Genomic DNA, 13426 nt, shown 5'->3' with positions numbered 1-13426 from the left:
TTCAGTTTTCAGTTTTCAGTTTTCAGTTTTCAGTTTTCAGTTTTCAGTTTTCAGTTTTCAGTTTTCAGTTTTCAGTTTTCAGTTTTCAGTTTTCAGTTTTCAGTTTTCAGTTTTCAGTTTTCAGTTTTCAGTTTTCAGTTTTCAGTTTTCAGTTTTCAGTTTTCAGTTTTCAGTTTTCAGTTTTCAGTTTTCAGTTTTCAGTTTTCAGTTTTCAGTTTTCAGTTTTCAGTTTTCAGTTTTCAGTTTTCAGTTTTCAGTTTTCAGTTTTCAGTTTTCAGTTTTCAGTTTTCAGTTTTCAGTTTTCAGTTTTCAGTTTTCAGTTTTCAGTTTTCAGTTTTCAGTTTTCAGTTTTCAGTTTTCAGTTTTCAGTTTTCAGTTTTCGGTTTTCAGTTTTCAGTTTTCAGTTTTCAGTTTTCAGTTTTCAGTTTTCAGTTTTCAGTTTTCAGTTTTCAGTTTTCAGTTTTCAGTTTTTGGTTTTAAGTTTTCATTTATGATTTTTCTGTCAATTTCTAAAATCTCAATTTTTTTAAGTCCCTAAATCGAATTTATTTTTCGAAATTGCACCAGATTTCAATGTTTTATTTATTTATTTATTTAGTTATTTATGTAATTATGTAATGATTTATTTATTTATTTATTTATTTGTTTATTCATTTACTTATTTATTTATTTATTTATTTATTTATTTATTTATTTATTTATTTATTTATTTATTTATTTATTTATTTATTTATTTATTTATTTATTTATTTATTTATTTATTTATTTATTTATTTATTTATTTATTTATTTATTTATTTATTTATTTATTTATTTATTTATTTATTTATTTATTTATTTATTTATTTATTTATTTATTTATTTATTTATTTATTTATTTATATTTTATTATATAATTATTTTTTTATTTTCTAAGATATTTGGCTTAAAAAAAATCTGAAGTGCTGTGTTTTTTTTCACGCGAATTTCTGAAGATACGCGGTTTTTTAACGCGGTACGTTCCCCCGGCGTAAAAAGAGACCACAGTGTACTCAAATTTCAATTCTCAGTTACCAGCTGTCAATTTTCAAGTTTTACTTTTTCAATTATTGTTCTGGCTTTGGCTCTGATTCTGACTCTAATTCCGGTTTTGACTGCTGTCGCTTTGCCTTTCCTTCTATCTCTGGTTCAGACACCGACTTTAACTCTGGTTTTGTCAGTAGCTATGACCAGTGCGGTAAAAGTTAATTTCAATCGAATATTCTGTTATGGAAATGAAATGTATGACCGTTGATTGTCAGCATATCCCTTCTCATTCATGTTATTTTTGTTGCCGAAGCTCCCAGAATTCATTGTCAATTGAATAACCTAGTACCTAGTCACTTGAAGTTTTGCTTGCTCAGTTTCAAGTGCCAAGTAGTTCACCTTGTCTTCACTGTGGGTAGTGAGCAAGTGCGAATGAATAGGCATAAACATCAACTCGATAACACAAAACTCTCTCCGACCATAATGATAATTGGAGGGTGGTGGTTCTCGTTTGAGTTTTCAATTATTACCAGCAAGTTAAAATCGATAGTTTCGACTGTTTGAAATGTATTGAGATGTGTTTCGAAATATTAAAAATTAAAACTGAAAGAGGGTACAATTAATTCATGTTTATTTTGTAATTGATATTTTAGTTATCATGACTGGTTTACCTTTCATACGTTATCTTGAACCAATTCGAATATTTACATGAACCTCACTTGAAGGCCGCTCTATCTCATGAAGGACGGGATGATGCTCATTCGGTGCGACAGCGAAGGTTCTGTGTTAGAATGTGAAGTTTACTGCAGTAGAGTGCTCGTCAGTGTCAGTGTGAATAAAGTTTTACAACACTGACTCTGACTATAACTCTGAAACGTGGCTTAGCCCTGGCTCTCTAGCTCTCGGTTAGAACTCTGGTTCTGACTCTTGGCTATTCCTCTAATTCGGATGCTGGACTATCTTTTGGCTTTGATTCTGGTTCTGACTCTAACACTGGCTTTTGTTATGATTGCAACACTGAATTTTCGCAAAACGACGGTCTAGTTCCGGATTAGAATGGAAAGTACAAATGTACCATGCTGCTTGCTATTTTTAAACCGGTTCCCACCTTTTACTAAATATCTAATTGCAAAATCCCAGTAAAGGCCAAAGAATCAGACAAAAACTTGTTGTCAAAATCAATTCCATCAATCGCAAAACAAGACTCATATATCAACTGGCACGACGTCGTACGGCATTAGTCCTGCTGTTGCTGCTTCTTTTTGGGGGATTTGGCTCACCTTTTTGCGGTACGACAGCCAAAAAAAAACTCGTGCCCGACCTTGCATGTCAAATTTGCTCGCTCGGGTAGAGTGTCACCAAGAAAAAAAAACGGCAAACTGAATTCCTCCGATTAATCAACTCCGCCAATTTGAAACCATCCAACACAACACCCACCGCGCTCGTCAATCGGCTGAGGTTACGCGCGTGAGCCTAATTGGATCACATCTAAATATTTATCAGCTCAGCGGTCGTGTCCCATTCGTGGCACCTCCTTCAGTTTCCCTTCCCAGCCGTAAGCGGAAGCCGTAATCAAAGTGTTTGCCTAGGTGTTTCGGGTCGGGTTTCTTTCAAGTCTAATGAGATGAACGGTTCCCACCTGCCCGGTTCCCTTAGTGTAAATATTTCACCAATCCAAATGATCCATCATGTATGGGTAAAATCGAAATTATTGAATTCGGGCTCAATATTTTTCTTGGTTTTCTACTTGTCATCTAACATCATCGCTCGAACATCAAAAACCAACCATCCGTTGATAAAAGCGTCGCTGTATTTTATTTGATTGCTGAACTGCACGAGAACTTCGCAGCTCCAGCATCCGATCCGTTTGATGTTCACTGACCCAGAATACCGTGGAGCGGATTGCGGATTGGATTGTGTAATGTCATAAATAATAAACAGTCACCACTAGCCTGATGAAATGACGACGACGACGATGAGGATGAGGATGAGGATCGATGATGATCTTGAACATTCCAACTGTGAATTTCCTATCAATCAATAAACACGCGCCTGCCATAATTCCGCTTACGGCACGCGGAGAGACCTCGAAAGCCATCTACCGAAGTTTTGTCCGTAGCAACTCCGATCCGCTGACGGATCACGGAAAATGGCAGTTTTGTGCGCAAATCTCGACGGATGATTTACTGCTGCTACTGCTCATTCAATGTTTATTTAGTAATTAATTGATGCAAATTTAATTCTCGATTGATCCCCGTTCGCGGATGCATCGACAGCAAAACCCCCTCTTTTGATTAACGGATTTTCTCTGTTTTTGTTTTTTTCTTCAGATAATAATGCTGCACACGATCGAGTAGCAGCCCTCTCTACTGTCTACTCTTCCGCGTGGACGCGATCAAGCGGGAATCGCAGCAGCAGCAGGCCGACAGGGGCGCAGACTTTGTTTTATGGATGCCTTGCGTTAGGCGATAGCACCTATCTAGCAGCAATATGAGGTAAGAGAGCTTTTTTAGTTTTCCGTTCGAAGGTATTGGTCATTTTGAATCACAAATCAGTTCACTTTAGTATCAGTTTCACACATAACAAAAAAAAACTCGTTTTAATCTCTCTAGCGGTCAAAAAAGGCCTTCCCATGTCATTTGAACAGTGATTCTGGTGTGACTACGTCTTACTTTACTACTATATGGATGCCTTTTTCAAAATTCACTCTGTATAAGAATGGGCAAAACTTAATCAACATAATTTTTTCTTCATAGCATCCGAAAATTGTTCAGTAATTTATTACAGGTTTTCTTAAATGTTTGGTATGAGCGAGCATTAGGGTGAAATTCAGTACCAAAATAAGGTGCACAAACTTCTAGCCGCATGAATTGAACGAATTATCGCACAAAGTGTGCCGTGCAAAACCGACACATGTATGGTTATAAAATATGCGTTTTTAAAAACGCAATAAAAACCGCGTAGCTTCGGAAATCCACGTAAAAAACGGCGTAACTTCGGAAATCCGCGAAAATAAAACCGCGTAACTTCGGAAATTCACGTAAAAAACCGCGTAACTTCGGAAATCCACGAAAAAAAAACCTCCTAACTTCGGAAATCCACGCAATAAGACGGAAATCCACGTAAAAAAAACGGCGTAACTTCGGAAATCCAAGTAATGAAACGGTGTAATTTCGGAAATCCTCGTAATAAAAAACAGCGTAACTTCAGAAATTCACGTAAAAAAACCGCGTAACTTCGGAAATCCACTTAGAAAAAACGGCGTAACTTCGGAAATCCACGAAAAAAAATTCGTAACTTCGCAAATTCACGCAAAAAAACGGCATAACTTTGGAAATTCACGTTGAAAAAACCGCGTAACTTCGGAAATCCAAGTAATAAAACGGCGTAATTTCGGAAATCCTTGTAATAAAAAACCGCGTAACTTCGGAAATCCACGTAAAAACGGCGTTACTTCGGAAATCCACGTAAAAAAAGGCGTAACTTCGGAAATCCACGTAAAAAATACCGCGTAACTTCGGAAATCCACGTAAAAAACGGCGTAACTTCGGAAATCCACGTAAAAAACGGCGTAACTTCGGAAATCCACGTAAAAAACGGCGTAACTTCGGAAATCCATGTAAAAAAACGGCGTAACTTCGGAAATCCACGTATTAAAAAAAACGCATAACTTCATAAATCCACGTAAAAACGGCGTAACTTCGGAAGTCCACGTAAAAAAAACGGCGTAACTTCGAAAATCCACGTAAAAAACGGCGTAACTTCGGAAATCCACGTAATCAAAAACGGCGTAACTTCGGAAATCCACGTAAAAAAACGGCGTAACTTCGAAAATCCACATAAAAAACGACGTAACTTCGGAAATCCACGTAATAAAAAAATCGCGTAACTTCGGAAATCCACGTAAAAAACGGCGCAATTTCGGAAATCCACGTAAAAACCGCGAAACTTTAGAGATCAAAAAAAATAAAGAATACATGAAACGTCCAGATCTGTTGTATTCTAAAAAAAATATTTTTTTTAAATCAACTGTAAAAGTTTTTTAGATTTCCGAAATTGAACATTTTTTCATGCCAAATGCATAAAACGTTGAGATAAGGTGGAATCTACATTTTTTTGGAAAAACGACATTTGAAAATTTGAGACTACGTAGAAAAAAAAATTGAAGGGGTTTTTTTTATGCCAAATGTGTTAGAAATACATAAAACGTGTAATATTAAAAAAATTTCTTAAAAAAAAAAACTTTTTGTCAGAAAGCTGACTTTAAAAAAATCCGAATAACACCAGATCTCGACGTCTCATGCATTTCTAAGACAAAACAAGGAACCGCAAATTTTGAAAATTCGCATAAAAAACCACTTCAGCAATCCGCGTAAGAAGAATCGTTTAACTTTGACAATCAACGAAAAAAAATACCACATAAAAAACCGTGTAAAAAAGCCTCAGTGTACATCATTAGTACATCGGTTTGAATCGACCTATGTTTTCACGAGTGATGTCACTTCTTCCTGACATCAAATCGGTAGATTTGTATTCAAGTGTACTGAGACTTGTATATTTACATAACAATAACAGCTTGAAACTCTAAACCATAGAGACAGACTTTCAACAAACGATTGATTGGTGGCGTATAGATGAACTCTGAAGAATGATTTCTGAAGTATTGAATTTTACAGCAGACAAAAAATATAAATAACTCTTTTAATTACTGTTATGAATGACTCCAGGAGAGCGCCGAATCATCCAGCATCTTCTTTTAAATCGGAGCATTTTTTTTATTTTCTTCAGATATCTGGGAAAATAATGCGAAGTTTGAGAAATTCTCGAGGAATAATGCAAATTCCCTTGATTTTTCACATTAAATATTCGTCGGTGTGAAAAAAGCACGCCAGTTTTATTCGTAGTCACGTCCTCCAGTTATGTCTCTAACACTAACCACCCGGCTGTTTTTTTTTGTGAAAAAGTGAATTTTGCAACCGCTCAACTTCGGAAACCCATAAAACAAAAGAAATTTGTTTGATGCCAAATGTCTTGGAAATGCATGAAACGACGTGATCTGCTGTACACTCAAAAAAATATTTTGTTTTTTAATCGGAAATTTTCCACGTGTCATAGAGTTGACTTAAAAAAAATTTCGGGATAGTACCAGATCACGATGTTTCATGAAAACCGAATAACTGAAAATTTGTGTAAGAAAACCACGTAAAAAAAGACTTCAGTAGAATTTATTCAGAATTTACACAAAATTTGCTTAAATTTTCACAACACTCCCAACGCAATAATAATAAATAATTTATAAGAGTTCTGTACCTTTTATTCCTAACTCTATAAAAAAGATAAAACAATGAACTATTTTATTTCCAGTCCGAGGTCAAAGGTAAATTTTCAATTATTATATTACAGCGCAATCGTTGTTCCTTCTTATCTGTCGGGGGTTGGGATTTCGCAAATCTCTTCACAGCCAATCTGTTCTGTCTGTGCTCGGGTCGGGACGGGTGTGCCATTTTCTGCTCAATGAATCGCAACCGATACGGACTTTTTTATTTTGTTTTGGGTGTAGCACCAGCCAGCAACAGCAGTGTGGTGGTTCTGTGGGAAAATGAGAAAAGGGTAAGAGAAAGAAGTATGCTGAAAACCTGGGACCTGGGACGTACAACCATAATTGACTCGTTTCATATTTTTATGAGTCTGAACCGGGCTGCTGCCGCACCGATTCAATTTTGACACGCGTCCAATATGGTGAAATTTCCGAATTACAACCCCGACGAAATTGGGTCACACATTGCACGATTGCAGACTTGGACTCGAAGCTTGATCGGAGGCATGACGTGGAAAATGTTTAAACAAAAATTGGACTGAATTAATCGCCAATGAAATCTTTCTGCTAGGTGGATCGTGCGAAGCACAATACAACTCTTTCAAGCATAAACCAGAACGATCGATTGTTTCCTGTTGTGTCGAAACCATGAATCATACCCAGCGCGTACCCACCTTGTTATTAACCTTTTTCACTCATCATTTTTTCTGCAACGGTTAAATGTTTTCCGTCGGCCTACTGCGATTGCATTTTTGACCTTTCCCGCTGTCGATGTGGTCTGTGCAAACAAATTATCGGTTATCGGCTGCAAATCATCTGCCAGATTGTTGCAATGCTTTTGAAGAAACGGAGATTTAATTGCTGTTAGGAGAGAATTTTCTGATCAATATCAAAATGGTTTGTGTATTACATCTCACTGAATTTTCCATATATCGCTGAAGTTCCAGAACTGAAGATTCTGAGATTTTTAGTCGTTTTGGGGCGTTCGGAACCTCGCGTGGAATCGGTTTCTTATGGCGTTTTCGTTTTTAAATTGCACTACACCGGTGCAGTGCTACACTGAGGCATGAATAAACGAACAAAAATGACGAAAACATAAACAGTAACCATTGACTACAATACATGATTCCATTGCACAGAGCTACACCAAACTTTTGATGAGTGCTACACCAGTGGTATCGGTGCAGAAAAAGTGTAGCACTGGCGTAGTGCAATTGGTAAAAACGAACGGTTTCAGTGCAGCTTTCGCTACACCAGTGTAGTGCAATTTAAAAACGAAAACGACATTAGGCACATGATTGTTGCACTTTTTTTACGTTTCGTCTTCGACTGATCAGTGCATTAGCAGTTTAGCATCATAAATTCCATATCATCCTTATCGAGTCCTACACTGAAAAACTTGTAGTAGGTAATGTCAGAGATATAGCCGCGGGATTGACGTAGGACTGCATTCGAGATGTGTATAGATGTTAACTGATTTGATATCGTTTGACCGTTTCAGATTTTGTAGTCCTGGAAAGGACCGTTCAGTTTCGGAAAACTACATTAGTTCTCTAGGAATTTTAGACAGTTCTCTAAATAAGTTCTTCACATTACTTTTGGGGTTCTGATAATGACCGTTAGTGGCTTTGGAGGCCCTGGAAAGGACCATTTTATTCAAACAAATTCAAACAAAATTTTCTCAAAATTCACACAATCTTTGCACATACCTTACGCAAAATTTACATAGAATTTACCCCGAAATTTACCAAAACCTTTCTCAAATTTTATAAGAAATTCACCCAGAATTTGCTCAAAAGTCACACAAATTTGAAATTCAAATTTGTATTATTTTACACGGTTTAATGCAATATTTATACGATTTTTTTTTTGAATTTACAGAAATTCCAACATAATTTAGAAGAAACAGAACTCATCAAAAATTATCTTGAATTTTTTTCCTATATTCTCGAAATTTGCCTAAAATTCACAGACTATTTGCACATAATGTACGCAGAGCTTACATAGAATTTACCAAAAAAATACTCAAATTCCATAAGAAATTTACCCGAAATTTGCACAAATTTTAAATCAAAATATTCTAAAACTACTTACTAATTTAAATCAGAACCTAATAAAAATTACGAAACATTTGAACTAAATTTACCCTGGATTTACTTAAAATTCACGCAACCCGCACACAAAATTGACCCAAAATTCACACAGAATTTATATAAAAATTACACTAAGAAAAATAATTTTCCACGGAATCGTTACAAATCTTAACCGAACGAAATTTACCCAAAAATTTAAAAAAATTTGCGCAAAATTTTCATAGAATTTAAACAAAACAAAGTTTACCAAACATTCACATTAGTTTTCCCCAAAATTTATACGACAGTTAAATAAAATTTTCTTAAAATTTGCCTTATACTCGAGCACAATTAACCCAGAATTTACAAAGAATTTACCAAAAATTTTCTCGAATTTTATAAAAAATTCACCCAAAATTTGCTCGAAATTTACACAAGTTTGGAAACAAAATTTACTAAATTACTTACTAATTTTTACAAAACTTAACCCGACATTTGTATTATTTTACAAAATTTATTGCAACATTTATACGATTTTTTTCCTTAAATTTACAAAAATTTCAACATAATTTAGACGAAACCGAACTCACCAAAAAATGACTTGAATTTTTCTTTATTCCTTTTCCATTAAATTTGCTCAAACTCCACAGAATATTTGCACATAATTTACGCAGAGTTTACATACAATTTACCAACGAAATTACTGAAATTCTATAAAGAATTTTCCCAAAATTTGCTCGAAATTTTCTGAACTGAATGTACACGCAACATTTGAACTGAATGTACACTGAATTTACTCAAAATTCACACAGAATTTATTCTAAATTTACAAATGATGAAATTTACCCAAAAATTTACAAAGTTTTCACAGAATTTAGACAATACAAAGAGTACCAAAAATTTACACGACAGTCAAACAAAATTTTTTTCTAAAATTTACCTAATATTTGCACACAATTTACCAAGAATTTACAAAGAATTTTCCAAAAACTTTTTCAAATGTTATTAGAAATTCACTCAAAATTTGCTCGAAATTTACACAAATTTGAAATCAAAATTTACTACAATTACTTAGTGATTTTTAAAAAACTTAACTCAACATTTGTATTGTTTTACTAAATTGATTGCAACATTTATACCAGTTTCTGCCCTAAATTTACAAAATTTCAACATAGTTTAGACGAAACCGAACTCACCAAGAAGTCAGTTGAATTTTTCCCAAAACTTACACGTAATTCAAACAAAATTCATTTGATAGGCGCTCTCGCAGTCAATTGAAAGAAAGAGCTGTTGGTTAGTTCAGGGTAAAAACTGACGACAGTTTAACTGAGTTTCAATTGACGGAATGTGCAACGGATGAAGAACTTAGTTCTGTCCATTCAGCGCGTCAATGAGCGTATGTGCATGTGTTGAGTATGAAGTACAGATATCTTTTTAAGTTTAGAAATCCGCGTAAAAAACGCCAAAAAGAAGAAATTTGTTTTATGCCAAATGTCTTAGAAATGCATGAAACGTCCAAATATGGTGTAATATTAGCAAAAAGTATAGAAAAAACAACGTAAAACTTTTGACGTAATTATTCACGACGTAAAATTGCTGACGTAGAAAGTTTTCAATGTTAAATTCCTGACGTAACAATGTCTGATGTGAAGCTTTCTGACATAAAAATTCCACACGTAAGCCTTGTAACATAGTTTCTACGATGTAAAATTGCTGAATTTACGTATAATTTTTTTTGGCAATTCAATGATACGACTATTTTTTACGTAAAACTGCTGACATAATTTGTTACGCAAACAATGTTCATGTCTGAAACTTAGACGTAAACAACTTTTACCGGAAAATTTCTAACGTAAACTCTGGAACTTGAACAAATTTTGAGATATCTGAAATCTAAAAAAAAATTTTTGATGCCGAATGTCTTAGAAATGCATGAAACGGCGAGATCTGGTGCAATGTAAAAAAAAAATTAACATAAATCGACTTTGGGACTTTCAGATCGCGTAACTTCAGAAGTCCGCATAGAAAAAACCGCAAAACTAAAGAATTTTTGTTTATGCATGAAACGTCCAGATATGATGTAATCCCAGAAAAAAAATATAAAAAAATGTAAAATTCTGACGTAAGTATTTACGACGTAAAATTGCAGACGTAGAGAAATTTCAATGTTAAATTGCTGACGTAACAATGTGTGTCGTGAAAATTTCTGATATAAAAATTGCAAACGTCAACTTTCTGATGTAGTTTTTATTTTACTGACGTGAACAAATTTACGTAAAAAATTTTTGGCAATACACCATGCGGCTGCGCTACTCTCCTTATCAGAATTAGACTTAATATATATTGACGCAAAAATGTTCTGACATAAATTTTTACGTAAAAAACGTGTTTAATCCACCTAGCAGTGAGATGATACCTATTTTTATCAATCCGCATGTGTTTTTTGCATGAATATTCTTCGGTGTTTAAGTTTTCATGACATTATTTTAATGACCCTCGTTTTAAGCGACAATTTGAGATTTTAATCACTCATTACTCTGTAATGTCGAAACTGCAAATCGGATCGAATTTAAATCTAGAAGTGTGATAATCGATTAAACATGCCATGATATGTAAGTTCCACTCTAGAGTTTACGGTAATTTAAGGTACTTCCAGAGCCGGTATTCAGGAACCAGCATAACCCAAACCGATTCGTATGGCCATATGACGAATAAATTACAACAGTTTTGAGTTCAACTTTGAAGCTTTTCGGGATTGTCATCTTCTATATCGGTTTGAATTTTAAAAATTCATCATCATGTAATTCGAGAACCGGAAGTCATAATTGGATAAAATAATTAATTTTTGTATATAAGTTTGTTTTAATTAAAATTTTTGTTTCTGAAATTTGATTAGGCTTTTTTTGAGAAAACGATTGAGCTTTGAGAAACGATTTTATACTGGAACCGGAATTCTAAAAGCGGTATGGCCGAAGTCAGATAAATTCACCTGAGTAGCTGTACACTTTACATTTGTTTCAAAACATTTGAAAATCAGTTAAGACATCTTTGAGATATCATAGCACGAATTAAATTTTTAGGTGCCTTCTGATCGACAACTGAATACCACTAAAACTGAAAAAAGTTAATTTTTTTATCGACTATCCAAATCTGCTAACCCGATAAACCTGATTAAATTATGTGGAATAGACATTTTTATACAATCCCCGAAACCGGAAGTTGGATCTGACTTTGTTATTTGTCACACACGCCTTTGCTGATCTCGACGAACTGATTCGAATGGTATATGGATGTTATGTTGTTCCAGCATTTATTGCTGTAAGTAGTTTAAAACAAAATAATTAAAAAAAATTCTGCCATCATCTGGTTTATATATGTCATATTCGAACGATTATGTTGCCAAAAACGAGCCGTGCCAAAATCGGTCCGAGGCTAAATGTCATGAAAAAGAATGCTGTACACAATCCTTTTGGTTCTTAGAAACAATTGTATGTAACAGTATAAAAAATCGTGTTTTCCGTTGCTCCCAAGCATTTCTTTGTCATACAGCGCTCAAAACTCCTACTGCTGGAATAGGGGGAAAAGTCGCTTACAGAAAAATTTCGATATCTCCGTTAAAAATGGACGGATTTTAACAATCTATGGCTTGTTGGATAGGTATTACCGTGCGGAATCTAAGTCTGAAAACATATTCTGTTTTCAAGGTCAATTGTGACAGATACTGTCAAAAAACTGAAAATTTTGACATAAAGCTTTGTATAACTCAAAAAGTAAACATCCGATCTCAAAACCATTCAATAGCGTTTTGGGTGACGGGGAGACCTTTCATTTGCGACTAGTTTGATGAAAATCGGTCCAGCCATCTCTGAGATCTCGACCTCTTAGTTGACAACACACATACGGACACACACACATACACACACACACACACACACACACACACACACACAGACATTTGCTCAGTTCGTCGAGCTGAATCGATTGGTATATGTCATTCGGCCCTCCTTTTCGAAAGTTTGAGCGAATTCTATACCTATTTTTTATATATATAAAAATAGGTAAAAAGTAACGTCTGAAATTTAGACGTAAACATTTTTTACGTAAAAATTTCTAACGTAAACTCTGGGACTTGGACAAGTTTTGAGATTTTCGAAATCGATTTTGTATGCTAAATGTCTTAAAAATGCATGAAATGTCGAGATCTGGTACAATTTAATTTTTTTCTAAATCGAAAATTTTTCAAACGTCAAGATTTGGTGATAACACCCGATTTTGACGTTTCATGCATTTCTAAGACAATAATAAAATGAAAATTTTGCGGCACTGTTCAAAAGTGAATGTTCGGTAATCAGTTTTGTCTGTTGCATTTTCTTCTTCGGATACAGTCTTTATATCCATTCAATCCAGGTTGAGGTTTTCTTTAATTAATCTTAACAACTCAGTACTTTTGTGGCTTCGTGTACAATAAAAATTTTCAATTAAGGCAAATTATTCAAAACAGCTACTACATTTCTTTCGAGTACCATAAAGTTATAAACAACAACCAAAATTCACCGATAACCAGCAAAGTGTCATTCATGAGTTACTTGTGTATCCTCGCAAATCATGTCCCCCCTCGTTATCCCGACTGTATCGTACGAATGTGGCTGTGGGACAGCACAAAACTGGGGGCACCACAAACGAAAGCTGTTACTACCATTCCGGGCAGGACAGTAATTTTATTTGCATTTCATTTTTCCAAGCTCTTAAAAATGTGTTTTCCTCTTCACATGTTACCCAAACCCTCGAAAGAACATTGAAGGAGGAGGAGGCTGGAGGCGAACCAACCAACCAACAGTTGACTAAGTTAAATGAGTGCGGGTGTTTGTTGCCTGTGTTGTACCAAAAACAGGTCCACAAACAAACTAACCAAAGCATGCCATGGGAATGGGAAGAAGAAGAACAATAGATCCCTGTTTTCACACCGGGACTGCCTGCCGGATGTTGAAACGTGGGATCACCTCTCCGAAAACTCTGAAAACCGAAAGCAATT

General features: G+C 34.8%; 1 protein-coding gene across 5 annotated transcripts in view; it reads left to right on the top strand.

The window, feature by feature from the left end:
* The window catches only part of LOC131432989 (papilin), a 221649-nt gene that overhangs the window by 164798 nt on the left and 43425 nt on the right, over window positions 1-13426 (top strand). For all 5 annotated transcript variants that reach the window (XM_058599701.1, XM_058599693.1, XM_058599716.1 and 2 more), the window contains one exon: window positions 3336-3500. In XM_058599701.1, the coding sequence (XP_058455684.1) occupies window positions 3496-3500 (5 nt within the window). In that variant the 5' untranslated portion in view covers window positions 3336-3495. The remainder of the gene's footprint in view (window positions 1-3335; window positions 3501-13426) is intronic.

Source organism: Malaya genurostris, chromosome 1 (assembly GCF_030247185.1).
Source record: "Malaya genurostris strain Urasoe2022 chromosome 1, Malgen_1.1, whole genome shotgun sequence".
In the NCBI taxonomy this organism is placed as follows: domain Eukaryota; kingdom Metazoa; phylum Arthropoda; class Insecta; order Diptera; family Culicidae; genus Malaya; species Malaya genurostris.
The sequence above is the reverse complement of the archived record's forward strand: the minus strand, read 5'-3'. Positions and strand labels throughout refer to the sequence as shown.